At 34.5% G+C, this 27,185-nt stretch overlaps 1 protein-coding gene across 3 annotated transcripts; it reads left to right on the forward strand.

Moving 5' to 3' along the window:
• The first annotated feature begins 8,057 nt into the window (after positions 1-8,057).
• Positions 8,058-21,080, forward strand: LOC131624950 (coatomer subunit beta'-2-like). 3 transcript variants are annotated; one of them, XM_058895873.1, is made up of 26 exons: positions 8,060-8,211; positions 8,452-8,472; positions 8,581-8,642; positions 9,045-9,099; positions 9,771-9,807; positions 9,969-10,294; positions 10,396-10,527; positions 11,622-11,770; positions 12,143-12,211; positions 12,378-12,528; positions 12,618-12,683; positions 13,156-13,344; positions 14,496-14,636; positions 14,720-14,794; positions 14,913-15,089; positions 15,181-15,272; positions 15,360-15,476; positions 15,989-16,103; positions 16,230-16,301; positions 17,923-18,119; positions 18,210-18,303; positions 19,110-19,216; positions 19,339-19,468; positions 19,629-19,782; positions 20,387-20,452; positions 20,740-21,080. In XM_058895873.1, the coding sequence occupies exons 1-25, from the start codon at positions 8,209-8,211 to the stop codon at positions 20,404-20,406; spliced, it is 2,751 nt and encodes a 916-aa protein (XP_058751856.1). In that variant the 5' UTR covers positions 8,060-8,208; the 3' UTR covers positions 20,407-20,452; positions 20,740-21,080. The 3 variants fall into 3 exon arrangements, 1 of the variants encoding a protein (XP_058751856.1); XR_009290691.1 differs by having other exon boundaries at positions 8,061-8,211; positions 19,629-19,858; XR_009290692.1 differs by lacking the exons at positions 20,387-20,452; positions 20,740-21,080 and having other exon boundaries at positions 8,058-8,211; positions 19,110-19,247; positions 19,629-19,767.
• Positions 21,081-27,185: the final 6,105 nt, after the last annotated feature.

The following is a 27,185-nucleotide window of genomic DNA, read 5'->3' on the forward strand; positions in this document are numbered from 1 at the left end:
GTTTATGTATTGAGTATCCCGCAGCTGATGCATCTTTTGAATTGGAATATGGTTTAACACATTTGTTGCCTAGGTTTAATGGTTTTGCAGGTGAGGATCCGCATAAGTATCTGAAAGAATTCCAGGTTGTATGCTCTGCACCTTTCGAACCTTCACTAGAGGATATTGTCAAACAAATGGCTGCAAATAATCTTCAGTATCAACAACAAATAGATTCTACTCTTCAGACTTTGCAAACACAAATTGGACATCTTGCCACTTTGATGAATGCCATGCAGCAAGCTCAAGGATCAAACCAACAACCCTTGGAAGAGCAATCTGTTTTTCAAATAGAGTTGCTTTCTGAAAATGTTGAGGATACTTGTACTGATTTGTTTGTAGATGATTTTCCATCATTGTCTAGTTTTGATGATGTTTACTCTTGTGATGTTTGTACTGACACTAAAATTTGCTCTGTTTGTGCTGGAATTGAGCTTGCCTTGCAAAATGATATTCTTACTGCACATGAGGTTACAAATGAAGTTGTTCATGTAGATGAAGCTCTCGACACCCCGGCTGCCTAGAACAAATCATTCATCAAACAACCACATTCCCAAGAGCTGGAACCAATTCTTGAAAACTTGAAATACGCTTATTTAGAGAGTAATGAAAAACTCCCGGTTATAATTTCTTCTAACCTTAATTTTGATCAAGAAAATAAGCTTTAGCAGGTTTTGAATAAGCATAAGAAGGTGATTGGGTGGACATTGGCCGACATTTCCGATATTAGCCCGTCCATGATTTTGCATAGGGTCTCAATTGAAGGGGAAGATGAAACAAAAATAGTGAGGCAGCCCCTCAATCTTTTGATCTTTGGTGTTATGGAAAAGATCACGTTCCCATTCAACACTTTTATTTATCGAAGATTCTTCTTTGATCCTGGAATAAAAGGCGAAGGCACTAATAAAAATTTCAAGTTCAATGGACATTACCCAAAGCTACTCCATGAGATCTCCACTTTGGAAGAAGAAAATGTAGAATATATCTCTTTGGGAAAGGCTGCTTATATGATCACATATCCTCCTTGACTACTCGGGTGTGTTCTTTCTTTTTTCTCACTCTTATTTTATATTAATGTTCTTTCATTGAGGACAATGTATGTCTTAAGTGTGGGGGAGGGAATCATTTGTTTGTTTTGTTTTGTTTCAATTTTTTGTTTTTTTTTGTTTTGAGTTGTTAAAAAAATATATATGCATCGTTTTGAAAGTTTTAGGCTATAGACTGATTTGAGTCGAGTTTGCGGAGACTTGGGAAAAATTCACAAGATCGGTATCGTTTTAACACCGTAAGTCTCCTGCATATGGAAATTGATTTGAATTTTTTATTATGTTTTAGCCTTAAATTCTCATTCTCTGACAGCTCTTGAGTAGTTTATTTCAGCAGTCGGCACCATCTCTCACACACTTTACGCAAAGAAGCCGATGAATATAAGTGAGTGTTCCGAAAAAAATAGAAAAAGAAAAAGGGAATGCACCTTCTAAGTTTGGTAACCCTCACTCGGTCACTTAACCCAACGGTTGTGGAACTTTCAAAAGAAAAAGTTGAATAAGACTCTTTGTTAGTTGGTTCAGCGGTTTCTGGTGCTGAACTTGGCAGGGAGGATTACGGTTCGATCCCCCGCAACTACAACTGAGTAAACAAAGGGTTATGCCACGTAAGTACCAGAACCCCGTGCAGAAAAGGATTAGAGTCACTAACCGGTCGTCTTGCTATAAGTGTGTGGAGATAACGGGCTTAATGTGATTGCGCCTGAATGAAAAATAGCAAAAAGATTGAGTAAGTTAGGCTTTGATATAATAACATGATTCGAGTTGATTTGTGTATTTAGGAGGTTTATGACTGCATAATTGTGGATTAGTGTTCCTACGATATCCTTAGTGTGCAAGATTAGTACCTGTCGATGCAAGCTTACCCGAAGAAGATTTGTAGCCTAGGATGAGTAATTGTTGATGTATTTGTGCTTTCTTTGTTTTGTTTTTCATTTTGCTCGGAGTGCAAAAGTTCAAGTGTGGGGGAATTTGATCAGTGCATTTTGATGCACGTCCTTTCATGTTTGTACTCAAACATTTCCTTGGTTTGTTTTGATTATTTTTATGTTTTAATGTGTTTTTATATTTTATTTTATTTTTAGTTTTATTTAATTTTCACACTTTATTTTTCAGCTTTAGCTGTCTGCACGGAAACGATCATAACTGGAGTTCTGGAAGTCCGATTGAGGCGTTCTAATAATCGTCGGAAATATGAGAAAGAAAGCTACGACTTTCGTGTTGGAGTCGAAGTCATATGCGGAACCTATATTTCCCAGATTTGCGTTTGAAGCTGCAACACTATTTTATTTTCAGTTTTTGGGTCGTTACTAGCGGGCTGGGTTTTGTAATTCGACCTAGTTGGGTCATAAATGTTTTTTGGATGATTCCTAATAGGTCTAGCAGCCGTGGTACGGTTCATCACCATACACTATTCACGATTCATCTTTCAAACTTTTGGCTTTTACGAACCGTATGGATCGCTAAGTTCTTCAGAGTCAATCTGCTGTAATCGCGTTCCAACGCTTTGAGGTTTATACTTTATCAATTTAATTCGTTTCTCTTTCAATACTAATCTATGAATTGCATTTGCTTAATTTGTGTATACATGGAATTGTGTTGATTAAATTCGTAAGATTGCATCCCTAACTTTTATTCGCCGTTACGTCGCTTTGTCGTTAATTCGCGTTTGTAATTCGTGTTTGCTTAATTCACGAGGGCTTAACCCGTTTGCTTAACTCGGAATATAGGAATGGCAATCTAGTTTATGTATTTTGCGCTTGCCAATTGATATAGATATCAAATAGAGATCGAAGCCGCTTAGGGATTTGGTAAGGTAGAAACCTATGATAAGCCGGAACCGAAAACAGTAGATTGGCTTAATTTTATAATCACTTATTTTTAATCGCTTAATTCTTTGTTCCATAAAATCGATCCTAAAACCAAACCCCGCATTAATCATTACAATAATTAGTTAATAAGAACAAGAATCCTTGTGAGACGATATCTGAGTTAATTTGTCGCTGTACTACGTTTTTGAAAAACTACTCGTTTTTTATCCGCGCGCGACAGCGGATCAAATTGGGGAGGGAATCATTTGTTTGTTTTGTTTTGTTTCAATTTTTTTGTTTTGTTTTGAGTTGTTAAAAATATATATATGCATCGTTTTGAAAATTTTAGGCTATAGACTGATTTGAGTCGAGATTGCGGAGACTTGGGAAAAATTCACAAGATCTGTATCGTTTTAACACCGTAAGTCTCCTGCATATGGAAATTGATTTGAATTTTTTATTATGTTTTAGCCTTAAATTCTCATTCTCTGACAGCTCTTGAGTAGTTTATTTCAGCAGTCGGCACCATCTCTCACACACTTTACGCAGAGAAGCCGATGAATATAAGTGAGTGTTCCAAAAAAAATAGAAAAAGAAAAAGGTAACGCACCTTCTAAGTTTGGTGACCCTCACCCGGTCACTTAACCCAACGGTTGTGGAACCTTCAAAAAAATTTTCAAAACTCTTTGTTAGTTGGTTCAGCGGTTTCTGGTGCTGAACTTGGTAAGGAGGATTACGGTCCGATCCTCCGCAACTACATCTGAGTAAGCAAAGGGTTATGCCACGTAAGTACCAGAATCCCGTGCAGAAAAGGATCAGAGTCACTAACCGGTCGTCCTGCTATAAGTGTGTGGAGATAACGGGCTTAATGTGATTGCACCTGAATGAAAAAAAGCAAAAAGGATGAGTAAGTTAGGCTATGGTATAATAATATGATTTGAATTGGTTTGTGTATTTAGGAGGCTTATATCTGCATAACTGTGGTTAGTGTTCTTACAATATCCTTAGTGTGCAAGATTAGTACCTATCGATGCAAACTTACTCGAAGAAGATTTGTAGCCTAGGATGAGTAACTGTTGATGTATTTGTGCTTTCTTTGTTTTGTTTTTCATTTTGCTCGGAGTGCAAAAGTTCAAGTGTGGGAGAATTTGATCAGTGCATTTTGATGCACGTTCTTCCATGTTTGTGCTCACGCATTTCTTCCATTTATTTTAATTATTTTTATGTTTTAATATGTTTTTATAATTTATTTTATTTTTAGCTTTATTTAATTTTCGCACTTTATTTTTCAGCTTTAGCAGTCTGCACGGAAACGGTCATAACTGGAGTTCTAGGAGTCCGATTGATGCGTTCTAATAATCGCCGGAAAGCTAAGAGAGAGAGCTACGACTTTCATGTTGGAGTCAAAGTCAGATTCGAAGCCGATAATTCCCAGTTTTGCGTTTAAAGCTGCATCACTTTTTATTTTAGTGTTTCGGGTCACTAGAAGTGGGTCGGGTTTTGTAATTCGACCCAGTTGGGTCATAAACATATTTTGGTTGATTCCTAATAGGTCTAGAAGCCACGAAACACTGTTTACCATTGACCATTCACGATTTTACTATTCACGTTTTTGGGAGAGCTTGTACGTTTGATCATGAAGAACTAATTCTTAGAGGTTAATCTGCTGTAAACGGTTTCCGCCGATACTTTGAGGTTCTTATATTTTCCAATTAATCTATTTCCTTTCAATTCTAATCTTTGATATGTTGTTTTCTTAATTCGATATTATCCAAGGTTGAATTGATTTATTTCGATGGTTGCATGTTCCTATACTTTAATCGCGTTTGCTTAATCCGCGTATGTTTGTCGTGTTTGCTTAATTCACAATTGCTATATATAATCCGTTTGCTTAATTCGGGAATCAGGAACATACATTACATAATATCAATTGCGCTTGTATAATTGTTGTTATAATCGGAAAGGGAATAGAATCCACTTGTGAGTTGGAAATTATTTGGATCGATGATAAGTTAGGAAGCCAAAACAGTAGATTAATCGTTTCAGCTTATTTTGATAATCACTTATTTTCACTATTTTGTTTAATAGAAATCTAAAACAACCCCCCTAAATCGATTTACCTTTGGTTAATAATCAACGAGAATCCTTGTGATACGATACGCGAGTCATTTGTCGCTTTCTACGGTTTTGTTCAAAACAACTCGTTTTTGATCCGCGCGCGACAGCGGATCATGCTAGAACTTGGATTATATCACAACAAAAATAAGTTGAAAAGTTCTAATAAACAATGTTATAAGTTATTGTCATAAGTTGTTTCAATATGTTCTCTCAAACAAATAGTATCACAAAACTTATGCTAATTGGTAAACTCAAATGAGTCAATGAAAACAAACATTTATGCTTGTTGATCTTTTAATTTGATAATATATTTACATTAGTTGAATTGCTTATTATAAATATTCAAATGAAGTAGGCTTTTAAGTAGGCTAGTAGGTTAATCAAGCATTAGAAAAACTAGGCCCAGACTTAAAAATAAACCTATAATAGACTACTAGTCATACTTAAGCTTTGAATTTTTTAACAGGTAGGACTCAGAATTAGCAAAACCTACGACATAGTCTATTCACACCCTTAATTCTGTCAAATTTTATTGGAAATGCTCTTTTCACCCTATATGAGTTATCCCACACCACAATGAAAAGTCTCAAACGCCCCATAGCGTCTGAAGATGCATCTCCTAACGCACATTTTTTCACACATATCTCAGTGAAATTGTTGAGAAACCCTTGTTATGTTTAAATTTGACCCGGAGATGCTTATCCGAATGCATAAAAGGTTGATTCGGAGATGCATCTCTGTAGTCCCATTTAATTCATTAGTTTGTGAACTTTTTGGAGATGCATCTCTAGAATGTGAATTGGTATTTCAAAACAGCAGCATGCAGAAAAAATGACATGATGGAAAACCAACTTAAATTAACAACAGACTAAACATTACATAGATAAACATTTCATAAATTTAACATTACATGTCATTACAAATAGATGATTCAGGACATCGCAACATCCTTATAATAATTTCGGTCGATCTTTGAATCGTCGCATCCAACTCAGTCAGATCCTTTGTTGAATAACGATAAAAGGTACTCCACATAACCTTCAAATCATCATCAGTCTTCAGTTCAAACATGGTAAACCGTAGCTTTTCTTCGTTGTCAATGGAGGATGAACGATACTCGAACTTGACAACTTTTTAATTTTTTGGATATCACAGAAAAGTATTCAGTTTTGATTTCAGATCGACGAGAAGTATGTTGTTGGAGACCCTAGACTGAAATTAATGCAAGAAATGAGGGATGAAATGATTGATTTTTTACCTACATTTCAGTTTGTTTTGCTCCCTTTGAAGTGATGAACTGCATGAATGATGTTTTGGTGTTGAAAAATTGATTGATAATGAGAGAAACTTTTTCTAGGGTTTGAGAATGGTTTCTTGTTTTAACATGAAGAAGAAGATCATGTAAGGTGGTGCCCTATAAAATTTTCTGCTGGCCATTTTCGGAGATGCATCTTCAGAAATATCATTGGCTTGTCAATTCAACCATCTGAGTGAAAAACAAACTCAATAAATAAGTTCAAAGGTTGTTTCAGATATGCATATCCATATATACCCAAATAGTATTCGGAGATGCATTTCCTAACCTTATTTTTTTTAAAGTTAGGGTGAATCTCAAAAATATAAAATCTAAAGTAATTTTAGTAGGGGTGTTCGCGGTGCGGTTTGGGCAGTTTTGACCAAAAAAATCATCCGATCCGCAAGAGAAAAAATCGTGCGGTTTGGTTTGGTTCGGTTGGCTTTTAAAAAAAATCCGAACCAAATCAAACCAAACCAAACTAATGCGGTTCGGTTCGGTTGGTTCGGTTTTTTACAAAATATTTTATTGAACCATACATATACATATAGATGATAACATAACTTTGTATTTAGACATTCATACACTATCAAATAACAACAAAACTCGTCATATTTTGACAACAACTTTCTATTTAATATGTAAAAATTAAATTAGACAAAAGTGAAATAATAAACATAAAAAATAGTATAAAACAATATAAAAATTATTAGAATGAAACAAAAAAAAATAGAAGAGATGAGAGATTAGTGAAGGTGAAAAAGTAAAAAAAAAAAAAAAAGAGTTGAGAGATTAGAGAAGAAGATGTGCGATAAAAACGAAACTGGAATGAGGAACATTTGCATAAAAATGAGAAGGTGAAAAAGAAAGAATATAAGAGAGTAGAGATTATAGAAAAAGAGGGAAGATGTATGTGGCAAAGAAGGCGCGATAATGCTATTAGAGATTTGAGAAGATCGAGACTAAAATCATGCGTAAGGATGAGAAAATTGTTCGTAATCATAAGGTTAAGGTATAATAGATTTAAGTTTGGGTTGGATGTGAGTTAAGTAAAAGTTAGGTTGTAACATAATGCGGTTTGATTCGGTTTGGTTCGGTTTACAATACAAACCGTAAACCGAACCGAACCGTGCGGTTTTGTTAAAAAATGACCCAAATTAATCCGAACCAAATGCGATTTTTTGCGGTTTCGGTTTGGTTTGGTTTTAAGCACCCCTAAATTTTAGTACGCCTGAACATGTATCACTGAATGCATGAACAATAATTTTAGAATTTCAAAAGTGTAGTATACAAAAAAAAAATTGGAAAGAACATTTCTCAATTTTATTTACAAATGAATATGTTGTTTTAATTGGTTTTGAATGTTTTTATTTTTACAGGGCTGCTATCTATACACTATTATTTCTTACACAGGTATGTACACCGTAAAAAAACAACAAAGCAAATGTTGATCGCACAAAATCCAAAAAAATATAAATTAATAAAAAAATAAAAATAGTATATTAAGTGTAGATTTATACGGTGTAGTGTACACTTTCAGTGTACATATATCTTTTCTCTTATTTTTATTTGTTTTAACTTAGGACCAAAGAAACTATTTTCTACTTTCTTTTACGTAATCAACCGTATGCATCCTACATAACATCCGTTGGATCCATAACATTCACAGATCTCCGTACAATCCACACTCCACCAAATTATAGATCCAGTGGCATTTCCGTAATCTCACACTAACTGCAAATTTTTCATCCCCATTGTATTTACACTGTGATCTCCCACAATATACAAAAACATTTGTCTCGCCATTCTCTTCATCACTGAGCTCGTCGACGAAGAATTCGCGTTCTGATCTCCGACGATTGATCACGGCAGAGGCTAGTTCAATCTCCAATCTTCAATCATGGTAACCTTCTATCTCGATCCGTTGTTCATTCTCAATCGATTCCGCATTCTTAACAACCTTAGATCTGATTCAATTCTGTTCGATTTTCTGATTTCATTCGTTTTTGTATCGCTAACTTCGAATGCGAGGTTATTGATTTGCTTAGCTAGTTCTTGCGATTTGAATTTCTATGGGATCTAGTGTTATGCCGTGTAACTGACTCGTTTTGGTTTTTGTTTGTTGCTTGCATTGTGTTTGTAGCCTCTCAGACTCGAAATCAAGGTATGTTTGCTTTCAATTTTGATTTGTTGTTTATTTTGCCGATGTTAGATTTCGCAAAACCGAGGTTAACGTGGATTAAGCTAATGTGTTTGCTTAATCTTTGATCAGCGTAAGCTTGCACAGAGGTCGGAAAGAGTGAAATGTGTGGATCTACATCCAACAGAACCATGGTAATGCTTCACCTTTTGCCGCGTTGTTTAGTTTCTGAAATTAATTTATGATGATCCCTGACTAATTTTAAAATTAGGAATATCTGTAATTTTTTTCATCATTAGATATGTCTCAATCATGGATTCTACTAGGATGGTTTATTGAGATTTAGTCACTAATAGTTATTAGTGGTGTTTGTTATATGATCTTGAGAGAAGTTTTTAAAAAATATATTGAGATTAACGATTTGGATAGAAGCATGGTCTTAGATAGAACATTATGGCGAAAGTTGGTCCATGTAGCCGACGCCACTTATTGGATTAAGGCTTAGTTGTTGTTGTTTGTTATATGATGCTACTATTGATGTTTTTTTTTTTTTTTTTTTAAATTTTAGTTATTTGAATTACCTTTTGTTAATGCAGGATTCTGGCAAGTTTATACTCTGGAACGGTCTGTATCTGGAACTACCAATCTCAGGTATGCATGTGATTGATTGTTTCATAAACTGAGATGTCGTATGCTGTTACAACTTACAAATGAAATTCACTGAATTGAGAAATGAAACGGGGGATACCATAGATTGGCATTTAAGTCAGACACGGGTGTTTGTTGATTGATATTCAAACAAGCCACCTTTTGCATGGTGCCTAAATATAATGAGCTGCTGATTCACGATTGGAGGGACCTTTTTAATCATGGTTTCCTGCAAATTTCAAGCAGCTATATGATTGATTGAACCTACAATATGAATCCAAATACTTCTGCAGTCGTGTTGCATAAAGGGTTATTAATATTAAGCATTGCTAAAATTATTATTTTTATATTCAAAGTAGATGATAGTTGGAGTTGTTTTATCAATTCATACACGTAGTTGACGCAAAATGACCAATGTCCTTTGAGTTTCCAAAGAAATTCTAGTAAACAATCTTACTTTTGATAAATTTACAGCCCGAGTCTGTGTATTGGGATCGTAAATTAGTAATATATTTTAATATGTAGATTGGTATTAAGAGATGATAGCTTGCGACTCTCCTGTTTTTTATTTTAAATTCTTTTCACAATTCTACTTTGCGAAATGAGGCATTATTATTTTCTATGGAGATTTGCTTGTGTAATCAGTCAGTTCTAATATTTTTATGCTATTTCAGACCATGGCTAAATCCTTTGAGGTTACTGAGTTACCAGGTATATGAATCTTTTTTTATCTGTCCGTTTGCATGTCTTCCTCTCGAATCCTTGAAGCATTTTGATTGAAAGCACTTGATGCATTTGCTAGACGACATACTTTTACTCATATATTCTTACTCTGAGGACCACTGGGGCTTTTTTCCCACATGATTTTGCAGTTAGATCAGCCAAGTTTGTTGCACGCAAACAGTGGGTTGTTGCTGGAGCTGATGATATGTTTATTCGTGTATATAATTACAACACAATGGATAAAGTCAAAGTCTTTGAAGCACATACAGATTACATTAGGTGTGTGGCAGTTCATCCCACCCTTCCTTATGTTCTGTCATCATCTGATGACATGCTCATAAAGCTTTGGGATTGGGAAAAAGGCTGGATTTGTACCCAGATATTCGAAGGACATTCTCATTATGTTATGCAAGTGACATTTAATCCTAAAGACACAAACACCTTTGCCAGTGCGTCTCTTGATCGTACTATAAAGGTATATCTGTGATCTCGTTGCCAGTTGTTTCCTTCTTTTAAATATTTCTATGCCCATACTCACAGTATAATGCATGTTGCACCTGTTATCTTCTTTTTCAGATTTGGAATCTTGGCTCTCCTGATCCTAATTTTACATTGGATGCTCACCAGAAAGGAGTGAATTGCGTTGATTACTTTACAGGCGGTGATAAACCTTATCTAATCACCGGTTCCGACGATCATACAGCAAAGGTTTTGCTTAAATATTTGTTTTCACTTTTTTTTTTTTTTGTTTCACATGTTTTCATCAGAAAGCAGAACTGTTGGATTACAATCAGTGGTCATGATTAAAAAAAAACTCAATTCCATGGGTCATGTGACCAATGCTACCTCCACTTAATATTCGTTCTGCCGACTTTAACACAAGGATTTTCTTCTCCTTACATATTCCGCTAGATACTTATGTAGTGAAAAAATATGCACTCACGGGTGCGAAGTCTCTATTTAACTTTGTGAAAAAACTAAGCTTCCAAGTAATCTAATTGGAAAGGAAACCCAGCCGCCTTCTGCGACTAAAGTTGTAGAAGTCCATTGGCATATTAGAATAAATAAATAGTAGTCTGCAGCAAAAATACCCATCTTTTAAATCGCCATTTTTTCTTTCAAAGTTACTCAAAAAAAATTAGTGCCTTCTCAAACTAAGACTATTCCAGATTTAATAAACAGTTAAACTAATACCGAGTAACTGGTTTTGGTTCACTTCATTTAAAACAAAAATCATAGCAGTGAGTCATAACAGAACCCAGTCAAAGCCTTTCACCTATGGATATATTAAAAATCAAAAAAAGAAATGTAATTCCAAAGAAAAGGCGCACACTAAGGCTCCTGGAAACTTCAACGGCAAAAGAGGATAGCTCTGAGAATTTGGCAATCGAATAAAAAATAAAATCTGCTTATGCAAAAATAATACAAAAGGGATTTTTTTATGATGTGAATACGGAGTAGCATGCATAAATTCACAATCCAGTTAGGGAACCAAGAAAAGCTCTTGTTCAGAGAAATTTGGAGTTGGCATGGGAAGGGGAGGATGCACAGAGGTAGCATAGGGTGGCATGGGAAGGGGAGGATGCACAGAGGTAGCATAGGGTGGCATGGGAAGGGGAGGATACAGAGGTAGCATACAGTGGAGACAGTTAAGATATGGTCACGGAAAGTTTTTATTTTTATTTTTAATCTTGTGCACTGATTATGGTCTAACGTTTCTAAGTTATTATTTCTCACAATAAACAATAAGTTCATGATACATTTTATGTATATCGATAACATCTGTAGAACCTATTGAGCAGGTATGGGATTATCAGACCAAAAGTTGTGTCCAGACCCTAGATGGTCACACACACAATGTTTCTGCTGTATGCTTTCATCCCGAACTTCCTATAATCATTACTGGTTCTGAGGATGGTACAGTGCGCATATGGCACTCAACAACTTATAGGTAATTTGAGATGCTCAGATTACTGAGTTATGAGCTTTATGTTTATTCTATTTCGCATTTTCCTCTTTTTTACCCCTCATCTGTTGCATGAAATTGAATTATTTTTCCGGAGTTAACTCTTGACTTTTTAAAATGAGGCCAACTTTATGATGTTTTGGTTGATTTGTTGCTTCTTCATGTTTCTTTTTTTGTAGTTTCTATTGTTACATGAAAGGTTTATTTTGGTGACCGTAATGCCTAGATTTTTGTTTAAAGTTGAGATTGCACTAAATTTGAGAATGAGCTCTACTATATATTGTCTGTCTCTTTCTGAATTCATGAATAACTAACTCACCCATTTCAATGTTTGTCGGTTTTTCAATCTGTGTGCAGGCTCGAGAATACACTGAACTATGGTCTTGAAAGAGTTTGGGCTATTGCATACTTGAAGAGTTCACGCCGGTGAGTGTTTTTGTATAGAATTTCTGCATGTAATTTCTTAATCTCATATTTTAGGCACTTGAATAATTTTTACTTGGAAGTAATGTCAAAGAGTGCCTGAATAATGAAGTGTTCTCATGTTCACTCCTCCCTCATTACATTAATTATCCATGCATCTTTCATGCAGGGTTGTGATTGGATATGATGAAGGAACGATTATGGTCAAACTTGGTCGAGAAGTACCTGTAGCTAGCATGGACAACAGTGGAAAAATTATTTGGGCTAAACATAATGAAATTCAGACTGTCAATATAAAGAGCATAGGAGCAGATTTGGAGGTATAGGCTCATTTATACCTCTTGTTATGTATGGGCAAAAAGTGTAAAGCTCTTTTTTAAGTGACACATGCATGTACTATGCATTTTAGGTTGCTGATGGAGAAAGGTTGCCTTTGGCTGTTAAGGAGCTGGGCACTTGTGATCTTTACCCACAAGTGAGTTAATATCCTCCTCAATATTATGCATCGCTCTTTTGCACGGATTCTCTATTCTTATCATTTATGCTTTCATTTTACAACCCTTGACAGATTTTAGGAAAGTGGTATATGTACATTATTTGTCAAATCAGACATTTTGCATATTTATCATGACTTTGTTATATGCAGTATATGACCTGGTTATAGATTTTATTATGTAATGTTAATCTACATTGAGATTCAGAAGTTAATTGCCGTTGCAGGAACCTCTGTATCTTGTATGACTTTGATATTTGTTAAAATAAACTACGCGAAGTAACCAAATTTGTTAGTAATTTGGAACAAAGTTTGTGTAATATGACTAATCTCCAATCTATATTCAGCGAAGCGGGTTTAAAATAATAGTTATAGCCCTTATTGCTGGTTCCAATTTTCAGCAGTATTTGTTGTTTCAAGTGTGGGTGGTTGACTGTTGAGCTAATTTATGCAGAATTTAAGGCACAATCCTAATGGAAGGTTCGTTGTTGTATGTGGAGATGGTGAGTATATTATATACACTGCATTGGCATGGAGAAACAGGTCATTTGGTTCAGCGCTAGAGTTTGCTTGGTCTTCTGATGGAGAGTATGCTGTCAGAGAAAGTACATCAAAAATAAAAATTTTCAGCAAAAGTTTTCAGGTTTGAACCTTTGATGAACTTTGTTTATTTTTTATGTTGTACTAGGTTTAATGTAAATGGTGATGAAAACCAATAAATTTGCCCCTATGAAGTCATGAGAAGAATAAAAGTTAGGAGGGGATGAGAGCAGTGTTATCAAATTGCCCTGCCATGGCCGCTATGGCGGATATACACGGCGGTTTTGGGCTCGCCGCAATGGTAAATATCAGCCGCTATTGTGGGTTTTTCCGCCATAATCCGCAATAACGGCGCCGCAAAGCGACCGGTATGGCGGGATTTTGGCTCTCCGCCATGGACCGCCATGGACAACACTGGATGAGAGGCAAAGGGAAGAAGGGGGAGTTAGGAAGTAAAAATCTTGTTATTATGGCAAGGGGTGTGGGAAGGGATAGCAAACACGGGGGTGCTATGATACAATAGAGAGGAGGATCCTAGTGTATTCAGTCATTGAGTAAGGAGATCTGAGCCTTTGGGTAGAGAGGAAGCAGACCCTTAAAAGCGTTGATGAATCTCTTTCATTGATACAGCGGAGAGGAGGGTCCTAGTGGATTCAGTCATTGACTAAGGAAATCCGGGCCTTTGGATAAGGAGGAAGCAGTCCTCTGAAAGTGTTGATGAATCTCTATCATTGAGACAGGGGAGAGGAGGATCCTAGTGGGTTCAGTCATTGACTAAGGAAATCTGGGTCCTTGGGTAGGGAGGAAGCAGTCCTCTGAAAGTGTTGATGGATCTCAGTCATTCTTTTTCTATTCCTGTTCTCTTTTTAAAGTTGTATAGATCGGCTCCTGGACTGATATCCCACTCCTATAGCAATAGTGATTGTATTATAGTCAGAGTTATTCTTTCAACTTACTGATCTATTTGTTGGTTCATATATGATGATACTGTTTATGACAAGGAGCTTGAAATAAAACATGTGAGCTTAGCTGTTAACTTTCTTTAAGGCAATCGCTGTCAGTAGAAACAATTGACAAATATGCTCCCAAGTCCCAAGCAAACAGCAATACATCTTCGCATTTTATTTTTCTTTATTGCCTGGCTTGGTTCTAACTCTGGAAAGTGCACAAAAATTGCATTCTGATAGTTATAGCTCTTCTAATGGAAAAACAGGATCTAGGAAAGATTTAATAGGAGTTTAAATAATATTTCAGGAAAAGAAGAGTGTCCGACCAACATTTTCAGCTGAACGAATATTTGGCGGCACTTTACTGGCAATATGTTCAAATGATTTCATCTGCTTTTATGATTGGACTGAATGCAGATTGATTTACCGTATTGATGTCAATGTGAAAGTAAGTGCTTTGATTAAGTGACATCTAGTTCTACTTTTCTCTTTCTTCTTTTTCAGTGTTTGATTTTATTGTGAATGTGTCAGAACCTCTACTGGGCTGATAGTGGTGATCTAGTAACAATTGCTAGTGATACATCATTCTACATCCTGAAGTACAATGTGAGGATTCTTAAGAACCGAATCCTTTTTTATATTTTTGGCTTTGCTTTTTCTGAGTGGATATTTGATTGATCTTTACCGATGAGCACTTTAATCACTTTGATTTCCATTGGTGCAGCGTGATGTTGTTGCATCACATATAGATAGTGGAAAACCTGTAGACGAGGAAGGTGTTGAAGATGCTTTTGAGCTCCTTCATGAAATGAATGAACGTGTAAGGACCGGTATCTGGGTTGGGGATTGCTTTATCTACAACAATTCCTCTTGGAGACTTAACTACTGTGTTGGTGGAGAGGTATTAACTTGCGTTCCTTTTATGGAAAAATGCATACTTTTTATTAAAATACTGGAGCATGAAACCTATTGTTGTAACATTATGGATTTAGGTAACTACAATGTTCCATTTGGACCGCCCTATGTACTTGTTGGGATATCTTGCAAACCAAAGTCGGGTGTTTTTGATTGACAAAGAATTTAAGTAAGTGGACAGTTTGTTTCAATTAAATAAAGTATCCTGTTGCCCAAATCTTAACTATTTATTCTTTTTATTGTTTATTTCTCTCAGTGTTGTGGGATACACCCTTCTTTTGAGCTTGATTGAGTACAAAACACTTGTGATGCGTGGTGATTTGGAAAGGGCCAATGAAGTTCTACCATCAATTCCTAAAGAGCATCATAACAGGTACAATTATCTTGTATTTATATTATACAGGAATAATTAATTTCTTTTCATCATGCAGAAATATGATTATTATGTTGAGAAAATGCTTTTCGTACTCAATATCTAGATTATTTTCATGTCATTAGTAAATGCCATTTCCCTCTAATTTTTTGTCCATTCCAAGCTAGTGTGGTTATGATATTTCAACCTGCTGGGAAATGGAGGTTAATTTTTTGTGGCTGACCAAAAAAATCTTTTGACACTTAATATTTTATGGACAGTTATTACGTTTACTCTGAACTTTGTACAGTTTTCTTGCTTGTCCGTCATATATATTTACTTGTAATGTTATATAATAGCAATGCATAATCTTGTACAAATAACTATTGCTCATAGATTTGCCTGTTGCTTTGATTTAGAATTTTGTTCTGTTGGCCATCTAGTGTTTATTCAAACTTCCGAGTATAGTTTCAGATCTGCAGTTTGGCCATATGTTATCCGCATCCTAATTGAAATCCTTGATTTTATGGTAGTGTTGCTCGATTCCTGGAATCACGGGGGATGATAGAGGATGCTCTTGAAGTAGCTACAGACCCTGACTACAGATTTGATCTAGCAATACAGCTAGGAAGACTAGAAGTTGCAAAGGTATGTTCATGTAATGACTCTAGGGAGATATTGCTTCACCAGTAAAAGTTGTTAACTTGGGTATCTATTCTTTGTGTTTGGTTTGTCTTTTATATCATAGATAATATATGTTCTCTTTCCTTGCAGGACATTGCAGTAGAGGTGCAGAGTGAATCTAAATGGAAGCAGTTGGGAGAGTTAGCTATGTCTAGTGGCAAGGTGTTTTTCTTTATATGATTTAAATCTTCAAATTTGGTAATTTATCCAACATTTTAGCTTGATTTCTTTCCTAAATGTCCATGTCCTAAAATATTGAAGTGAAGTGAGTGCCTGATCAAGTGCACTGTGCCCATGATGGATATACCTTTCGGGGGCTTTTAAGATGAAAAATACTACAAGGATTTAGTTATGGCCAAATTAAGATTTATTTTGTTGCATGTTAGAAGTTTTGGTCAGAAGCATGTTGGACTCTGAGATGTACTGCTGAACTTAGGGGTGGCAATTGGATCCATTAAAGAAGAATCCATCCAATCCGTCCACTAAATAATCCATCCAATCCATCCATTATGGAAAATGCTAGATAATGGATTGGATTCAATGCATCCATTTAAAGTCATGGATGGATCTAATCCATCCAATATGTTTCAAAAATCCAATGGATTATTTTATTTTATATTTTAAATTTAATAGATCATTTTTATTATAAAACATATAAAATATTTTTATTCAATAAATTAAATTATTTTTTAAATTTTATAATAGAATATTTAAATTTTATCTTTATTTTATTTTTAAAAAGTCGTATTATTCTAAATTCAATCTCTAATCTCTATTTTATTTAAACAATTAACTTTATTAGTACAAATTTTGTATCAATTTGTTCATGTCGTAATTCTATAACTGAAATCATAAAAAAACGAAAAACACATTTTGATTTTTATTACCTTATATATAATTGAAAAGCATATAAATGTATAGCGTAAAAAGTAAAAGTAGCAGAAGGATGCAATATAACACATGCTATTTGTAACTAATTGATTATAAATGGGTGGTTACAAACTGCAATATAACAGAAAATAAGAAATATATTCTGAAATTTGTTTTTGAAATGGAGCAGATGCTAACTTATTTGGACTAGAGACAATACTGTTGAAAATATATATGCTAACTTACTGTCCATATAATGTTTAATACAATTATGTGCGATTACATTTTATTTTTTAATAAAAGGATAATTTAGATGGAACTATTAATAGTTTTTGTAAAAATAGAGAATTATGTAATTTAAAAAAATATCTGTTATAAAACTTATTTTTAGAAGTATTACAAAAATTAATATTTTTAATAAAATAAAAAAAATTAAATTAATTTTATGGATGGATGGATATCCATCCATTAAAAAGTTGTTAATGGATGGATTGGATGGATTATATTCTTAATGGATGGATTGGATTGGATTTTTTAAAGATAGTGTTAGTGGATTATTAATGGATTAATGGATTGTTTTGATCCATCCATTAACAATCCAATCCATATCCATCCAATCCATCCATTTTGCCACCCCTAGCTGAACATGATCATGTGCACTGTGCACATGATGGATATAATTCTTATTGAAGATCTTGAGATGCAAAAGACAACCAAGATTTAGTTAGGGTCAAATTAACATTTGTTTTGTTGCATTGTTAGATTCTGATTCTTGTGTATAAGTAAGATGTTAAATGTTTTATTTGTCAAAATTACTAGTAATTCTGTAAACTGGTCTGGTGATACTTAACAATGATTCTTGTTGGATATTTCTCTTGTCCAGCTGTAGCTCACTGTATTTTCCATTTTGCAGTTACAAATGGCTGAGGAATGTTTGAATCATGCAATGGATTTGAGTGGGTTGTTACTGCTATATTCTTCTTTTGGAGATGCTGAAGGAATTTCAAGACTTGCAACCCAGGCTAAGGAGCAAGGGAAGAACAATGTTGCATTCCTTTGCTTATTTATGTTGGGTAAACTTGAAGACTGCCTTCAACTATTGGTAGAAAGGTAATTTTCTAGAATTCTGATATTACTGGAAGGGTGGGGGGGATTGGTCAGACTGCAATTATATATATAGCTGAATTGTGCTTTTTGCAGCAATCGAATTCCAGAGGCAGCTTTAATGGCTCGATCTTATCTCCCAAGTAAGGTCCCAGAGATAGTGGCAATTTGGAGAAAGGATCTCAATAAGGTAATGTCTGGTTCAGATGCAATGGTATTTGCTTATGATGAAACTTCCTGATTTTTGTGAGTGCATGCTATTGTGGGAATCCAACTCCTTTATCAAGTCATCTTTTTTTATGTAAAAGTTTCAAGTTTTTTTAATACATTCCCAGGCTTATTAGGTGGAAAATATGTATTTCAATGTTTGTTACTATGTTGTGAATTTTTTTTCTTGTGTATAAAATATTTCTAGGAAAGAAACGACTTCGACATTCCCATGATTTAATTCTCAAGGGAGGGTTGATAAAAAAAGATAGGGTTGGTAAAAAGAGATTCACATGAGCTCAGATTGAAATATATGTGTAACTTCCTCTATACCTCACTCTTACAAATTAATTCCTGGGAATGTTATATATGTTAGCAGAACACTATTAAAAAAATAAAACCCAAGAATAAGATTCCCAGCATTATATTCCAAAGAGAATTATTCCTGAGAACAAATTAACAAACATAACTTAAAACAACACCCCTTTACAGTTCCAAAAAGTCTCATGCCTCCGGTTGAAAATTCAGGAATAGATACAAGCTTTATTATATTTGGTTTCAATATTTAATTATAAAATAGACAAGTACACATTTTATTATATTTGGTTCCATCATTTTATCATAAAATAAATTGTTGTCAAGACCTGAGATCCTCTGCAGTTTTTTGTAAAAATAATCCTGACCAGATATTGTGGCTAGGAACCTCTATCCTTATTCAATTGCTTTCTTTGGTTAGTCTTATCATGTTGCTAAATGGTTGTAGATTAACTAGAGTATATTTGAGTGCAGGTTAATCCAAAAGCGGCTGAATCATTGGCTGATCCTGAGGAATATCCAAATCTGTTTGAAGACTGGCAAGTTGCACTTGCTGTTGAGTCTAAAGCCGCAGAAACATTGTCAGTGTGGAAAACACCTTTTTTCTTCCATGTATCTTGCAGCTTTGACAGTTTGTATTTGTGTTGTGTATGCTGAACATCTCTATGTAATGTTTACTTACAATAATTTTGATCTTTCTTAGGAATGTTTACCCTCCAGCAGACCAGTACAGCAACCATGCTGATAAACCACATGTTACCCTTGTTGAAGCTTTCAGAAACATGCAGATTGAAGAGGAGGAGCCTCTTGAGAATGGAGACTCTAATCATGAGGTATACTAAATATAGGGAAACATCACAAAAATAGGTTGCAAGAAATTCTAATTGACAAATAATATTGTATTTTGTTTTTATGCTGCACAGATCATAGCCACAGTAAGTTGTTTGTCTGTGGTATTTAACTGTTAGTTTATTTTGATGTCCTATGTTGCAGTTGACTGAACAAAATGAGGAGCACTTTACGGAAGAACACTACACTGAGGAACAAAATGGAGAGGAAGGAAGCCAAGAAGAGGCAGTTGTAGTGGATGCCGAATCAACAGATGGTGCAGTACTTGTAAACGGCAGCGAGGCTGACGAAGAGTGGGGTACGAATAATGAAGGAGCCCCGTCAGCCTAAAAGCAATTGGTTGGGGTGGTGTGAAAATCAAAATTTTGTCTCTGGTGATTAATTGATTCTGAAGTGCCATTTCTAACTCCCATTTGACAACTACCTGTTTTTGCTTTAACTACTAATACCAACTGAGTCCTAACAATTCTAATTGCTTTCAATTTTATATATTGGATGTTTACTGCTATTAGGCTTTATGTTTGCGAATGAGGAAGGAAATTTTCAAACGGTGTCCACTGTCGATAATGACTAATTGACTAAATCTCATAACTCTGTTTTCTCCATGAATTTAGACTATTTGGGCTTGGGAATTTGTCCAGTTTTATTAATCGTTGCACCACCCAACTCTATTTTATTAACATCAAATCTTGGATACATTTAATACAAAAGGTTTCTTGTAACTTCTTTAGATACAATGGTTGTAGATATTGGGCTTTTCTGAATGCACATTTGAAAAAAAATTGTTTTGTACCTTTACCAAATTGTTGACCCCAATTATGAACGCCTCCTCAATAAACATGTTTCCTTTTAGTTTTGATTTTATTAGTTATTAGTCCTAAAATATTTTTCTTTGTTGACAGTGCTTGCACCACATCACTAGGTCCCATCAAGACAGTCGGTTCCAGCTTCTGGGATATTTATATGAGGTTTGGCCAATCTTTCCATATTGCATTTGAAAATCAATTGTCAAATTGTTTGGACAATTTTGCTAATAAAATGCAAATTGAGGTCATCAGTATATGTGTAACCAAATAAGATTTTTTTACTATCATGTGTTTTTATTATTTTATGCAGATGAACTATTTGATAGTGTTAATTAATTGTTTATTAATTGAAGACTAGGTCTGTGTTGGTGTTCATCTGCATATCTGCATTGCATGTTTTTGGATGGTTTGCAAAATAGTTTAATTTTCTTTTAATATATCAAATGCAGGTTTCCTCAACAAGCCATTAATGGATTCTGCGGACTGGTTGTTTCTGTTTCCTGGTGTTGTGGTTTTGTAGTGCTCTGAGTTTTGTCATTTTACCCGCGGTATAACAATATCCTTAGGGTCGGTTACAATTTACAGGAGTTTACAGCACATTCTTTTGGGGCTATTACCTCAATATATTCGTGCCTTTGTGAATGTAGAAAAGTTGAACTAGAGATGGGTGCCTGTTTAAATTTTAGATAGTTTTTTTTTTCTTGGCCATGTTTTCTAAATATATATTTTATTGGATTGTAAACTTGGATGGTTGATAAAGAAAATAATTATCCTTCTCCAGGGTTGCTTCTGTTGACAAGAAGTTGTCCCATGTTCTTCATCTTTTTGCTGTTTTGGCAATTGGTGTGTTTATAGTATGAATAATATTCCATTATGTGCTATATAATGAAAATCATAACCCTGGAGATTAGATTCATAGTCAGCTGGGAAAATACCTAAAACTTTGAGGATTTTAAATTCACAGCAAGCTTAGGGGATATAAGCATGTGGAGATATCTAATTTCCTTTTTCGGTGTAAAATTTAGGGGTGGCAATTGGATCCATTAAAGAAGAATCCATCCAATCCGTCCACTAAATAATCCATCCAATCCATCCATTATGGAAAATGCTAGATAATGGATTGGATTCAATGCATCCATTTAAAGTCATGGATGGATCTAATCCATCCAATATGTTTCAAAAATCCAATGGATTATTTTATTTTATATTTTAAATTTAATAGATCATTTTTATTATAAAACATATAAAATATTTTTATTCAATAAATTAAATTATTTTTTAAATTTTATAATAGAATATTTAAATTTTATCTTTATTTTATTTTTAAAAAGTCGTATTATTCTAAATTCAATCTCTAATCTCTATTTTATTTAAACAATTAACTTTATTAGTACAAATTTTGTATCAATTTGTTCATGTCGTAATTCTATAACTGAAATCATAAAAAAACGAAAAACACATTTTGATTTTTATTACCTTATATATAATTGAAAAGCATATAAATGTATAGCGTAAAAAGTAAAAGTAGCAGAAGGATGCAATATAACACATGCTATTTGTAACTAATTGATTATAAATGGGTGGTTACAAACTGCAATATAACAGAAAATAAGAAATATATTCTGAAATTTGTTTTTGAAATGGAGCAGATGCTAACTTATTTGGACTAGAGACAATACTGTTGAAAATATATATGCTAACTTACTGTCCATATAATGTTTAATACAATTATGTGCGATTACATTTTATTTTTTAATAAAAGGATAATTTAGATGGAACTATTAATAGTTTTTGTAAAAATAGAGAATTATGTAATTTAAAAAAATATCTGTTATAAAACTTATTTTTAGAAGTATTACAAAAATTAATATTTTTAATAAAATAAAAAAAATTAAATTAATTTTATGGATGGATGGATATCCATCCATTAAAAAGTTGTTAATGGATGGATTGGATGGATTATATTCTTAATGGATGGATTGGATTGGATTTTTTAAAGATAGTGTTAGTGGATTATTAATGGATTAATGGATTGTTTTGATCCATCCATTAACAATCCAATCCATATCCATCCAATCCATCCATTTTGCCACCCCTAGTGTAAATGCACATTTGGTTACTTATTTTTTGATGGTTTTATCCTTTTACTTTTTCTATTTTAAAATTCGGCTTTAGTCCATCTCTTTCACAATTCTTGAAATTTTTGAACGCATTTTTGAACGCATCTACTTTTGCACATATGAATTTTTTATAATTGATATGTGGCACTTACAGGACAACCATGGTGTCAACAATGCAAAAGTTGACATGTTAATTAGTTAAAGTAAAAAATAATTTTATAATATTAATTAATAAAAAAATAATGTTTTCTAATTCACCTTTATCTAGGCATGGGAAAAAAAAATCTCCCGACTGGACTCTACCACTACGGTCCCGAATCTAACGAGAAAAAAATGATTTAATTGGGAGTGAGTGTAACAAAAAACCAGTTTTTAATTATATGGGACAGGAGACGTTAGTAATCGCCCCACATCCACCTTGGCATTGTCTGGGGCCTATTAAATTTATTTTTTTATTTTTTAAAATGATTTTACTATACATTTATTTTTCTTAATGTTAAGATAATAAATGTATTAGAATTATTATTTTAGGGAATACATTTTTCTTGATGAACTTAGTAGTTATTTTTCTTGACAGTATCTTGTTTCTTATATAATGACAGTCTATTTTTATTTTTATGTGTTTGGTCAATTTATGGAAAATAAGATTAGATGTAATGTGAAGTGCTGCTTGATTGTTACATATGAGTTTTGTGGCCTGAAGGTCTCCTAACCTAAGCTCTGAGAGCAAATTTTTAAGTCATGCAAGCTCCTTTGAAGGTGTTGCCATAACACTTAGCACTTGAAAATGCAACTGTATTTTGCTTCTTTCTTCTCCATGAGATCATATTTCCTAGCCGACAGTGATCCCGCCTAGTCAGCAGTTGAATAACAATTGATTTTAGCATCACCATTATATTCATATAATAGTCCTCTTCCTATCATCACCCTTATTTAAGAATTCGAATAACTGCATCCCAATGACTATAACAATGTACGTTCAAAAATTGACTCGCAATGTAATATCTGATCTGGTGACTATAAAATGATTAAGTCTACCCATAAGACGTCGATATCTTCCCGAGTCTTTTAATGGCTCCCCCTGACTCGAAATAAGCTTAACATTGGGATCTATAGGAGTATCAATAGGATGACAATCAAGCATACCATTTTCACCGAGGATGTTTAATGTATACATGCGTTGTTTGATTGTAATGCTTGATGAGGATTGAGAAACTTCAGTGCCTAAGAAGTATCTGAGTGGACACAAGTCTTTTGTCTAAATTATTTTTGAAGATATGAGTTTTGAGATGCTGGATACCCTCTGTATCATTTCTAGGGATAACAATGTCATCAATATAGACCACAAGAAAGATGCGCCGACCAGTGGAGGAAAGAAGGGAGAAAATAGAGTGATCTGCTTTACATCTAGTCATACCAAACTGTATCAAGACAAAGCATAAGTGACCAAACCAAGCACATGGAGACTATTTCAGCCTATAAAGAGAGCGACGAAGCCAACAAACAACTCTAGAGCTGCTACGAACAATAAAATCTGGAGGCTGATCCATATAAACTTTCTCCTCTAATTCTCCGTGAAAAAAAGCATTTTTAATGTACAATTGATGAAGTGGCCAATGTTGAATGACAACCATTGCAAGAAAGAGGCGAACTGAACTAATCTTGGCCATCGGAGAAAAAGTGTCACCATATTCAAGACCAAATATGTAAGTACAAGCCTATACTCACCAAGGAGTTTTCGATTCATGGCAAACATCATAAGTGAACAAACAACAAAAGCACAAGTGAATGACTCAAGGAAAATCAAGCATTGGCTATCCAAGACAATGTAGGTCGACCTACCCTGTGTCAAGGTCAACCTATAAAGCTCAAATTACTCAATATATGGTCTTGCATCAACTAGGCCAACCCAGTGCATCATTTGGTCGACTCAAATTAAGGCAAACAAAGAAGATTCAAACATGCCACTGTTAGGTCGACTCACTCACCTTCCTAGGTCGACCTAAACTGAAGAGATTTACACATGTCACTGTTAGGTCGACCTACCCACATTCCTAGGTCGACCTAAACTGAAGAAAAGTCCCAAGAACGTATTTCAACTGACTTTAGGTCGACCTAACTGGCAACAACTGACTTTAGGTCGACCTAAACCTTCAACAGGTCAACCTAACTGGCAACAATTACAACTTGATTAAATATGCTTCTGTTAGGTCGACCTAATCAATAAAGTAGGTCAACCTATCTTCTCAAAAACTGCCAAATTGAATGTTTGCTCTGCATCAACATACCATCTCCCATATATATTGTTTGCTGTCAATTATTGAGAATCAACACCAACAACTGAAAGAGACACAAAGGCTTCTCATCTTCGATCTTCTTCTCAACTCCAACACAACTACACACAATCATTTTTGTGTTGAGGGTTTGCGATCAAGATCGATAACGTCCATGGAACGGAATTGAAGATTCCTAGTGGGTGAAGATTTGTGAGGTTTTTGGTGAATAAAATCTGCGGGTTTTGTCCTCCAAGATTGGTGAATTTTGGGGGTTTTTATCAAGAGGTTTCATCAAGGATCCACCTGAGTGTGAAGATTGAAGAACAAGGGTTCAAGCAATTCAAGACACTGCAGAAAAGGGATCAAAGTGAGGCTCTTGGAAGACCTTGATCTGGCTCAATATTAAGGGGGAAGAAGATTCAAAGGATCAACATAATTGGTTTATCGTTTATCGCTTTGTTATCTTATTTGTATAAACTATTTTCAATAATAACGAAAGACATCCCAATTCCCGTTTGGAATTGGGGGCAGATGTAGTCGTAGCGAGGACGATCGACGAATTGCCTGAACAAATATCGTGTTGTTATCGCTTTTATCTTTTCGTTTACATTTCGCTTTATTCTGGTTATAATTGCAAATTGATCAAAGGTTCAAGTGTTAAACTTGTGTGTTAAAACCTAACACAAACATCACAAGTCACCATACATTGAATCATAATCAATTTGGTTATTATCACCAAGTGTTTGATAGATTGCTTCAACTATTATCAAGTCATTGCAAACAAGTTAATCAAGCGAGTAGTTTAATCGATTTACATTAGTGTAACTATTTGATTCTCTAAGCGATCTATTCATCAATAATCCTTAACTATTTTGTGGTTTTATCACATATCCGATTCTTTCAATAGAGGTTCGGAATAGACGCAAGTTGATCCCGATACACTTTCGCCTAAGTTTGAAATAATTCCGAAAAATTCTGAGGCATCTATTCACCCCCCCTCTAGATCCTCAAGCCTAGCGTCTAACAAAATATTTGTGTGTATCCTTTGTCTATAAAATGGGCTTTGAAACGATCGATTTGACCATCTGGTCCAACTTTCACTATATAAACCCATTGACACCCCACTATAGTTTTGTCTAGAGGTAAAGTACAATGTCCCAAGTGTTATTTTAATGCAATACACCCATTTCTTCCACCATTGTCTGACGCCAATTGGGATCTATCATAACTTCACCTTTAGACTTAGGAATATACACACAATTCAAAGCAGAAACACAAGAGACATATGAAATAGAGAGACAATCATAACTTAAAACACAAGCATATTTAGGATTAAGATGATGAGAACAAATACCTTTTCGTAATGTTATTGGAACGTCAAGTTCAGGTGATGCAACTAGAAAAGCAGTTGGAGCAGAAGATCCTGCTGGTGGATCAATATCGTCTCTTACCTCCGATGGACGGGGTGCCCATCCTTGGTAGATTTGCAATGGAGGTGTAGGGACTGTAATGAGTGTGAGGACGATTGAAGGGATATCTTGAACATCTGAAGTATAATTTATGTCAGGTGACACAGAGGCAAAGAAGAATGTGGAAGTTTCAAAGAATATGACATTGGAGGAAACAATATATCGTTGAAGTTGGAGACAAAAACAATGATAAACGTTTTGTATACGTGAGTGGACTAGGAAAATACATTTGAGAGATTTGGTAGAAAGTTTGTCGTTACCTGAACTGAGGTCATGAAGAAAGCATGTGCAACCAAATATGTAAAAACGAACGAGCTAAAGATCATAATGTGGATTCAAGATAGAGTATGTAATCTGATCTTGAACGACCGATGAAGGAATTTAGTTGATAAGGTGACAGGCTTTGAGGATAACATCACCCTAAAAACGAGAATGGACAATGTGGTGAAGTAAAAGAGTTTGTGTGGTTTCAACTAAACGACGATTCTTCCGTTCAGTGACATTGTTTTGTTGTGGTGTGTGAGCACACGATGATTGATGAATAATCTACTGTGATGTTAAAAAATATTGAAACTAGGATGACATATATTCATGAGCATTATCAGTGCGTAAAACTTTAATGGAAGTGTCAAACTGGTTTTTGATTTTGACATAAAATTCTTGGAATATATGAAAAACATCAGAACGATTTTTCATCAGAAATACCCAAGTACATCGTGAGAAATCATCGATGAAAGTTACAAAATAATTATATCCTAAAGTTGACTTGACACAACTAGGACCCCAAATATGAGAGTGAACTAAAGAGAAAGGTGATGCAACACTTTTATTTACTCGTTGACAATAGGTGTGACACATATGTTTGCCTAATTGACACGACTGACACTCAAATTCCGAAAGCTTAAAAAAATTAGGAACTAAAAGACACAATTTATTAAGGATGTGGTGAACTAAAAGTTGATGTGTAAGATCATGAGAAGCAATAGAAGCACATGCCATTGGTGGAGATAAATGATATAATCCTCTGAAC

Source organism: Vicia villosa, unplaced genomic scaffold, assembly GCF_029867415.1.
Source record: "Vicia villosa cultivar HV-30 ecotype Madison, WI unplaced genomic scaffold, Vvil1.0 ctg.000175F_1_1, whole genome shotgun sequence".
NCBI lineage: Eukaryota > Viridiplantae > Streptophyta > Magnoliopsida > Fabales > Fabaceae > Vicia > Vicia villosa.

Coding starts and splice junctions, on each gene's coding strand:
- LOC131624950 (XM_058895873.1), top strand. Junction 13,345..14,495: donor TTTTCAGCAAAAGTTTTCAG/GTTTGAACCTTT, acceptor ATAATATTTCAG/GAAAAGAAGAGTGTCCGACC. Junction 16,104..16,229: donor GAAGACTAGAAGTTGCAAAG/GTATGTTCATGT, acceptor CTTTCCTTGCAG/GACATTGCAGTAGAGGTGCA.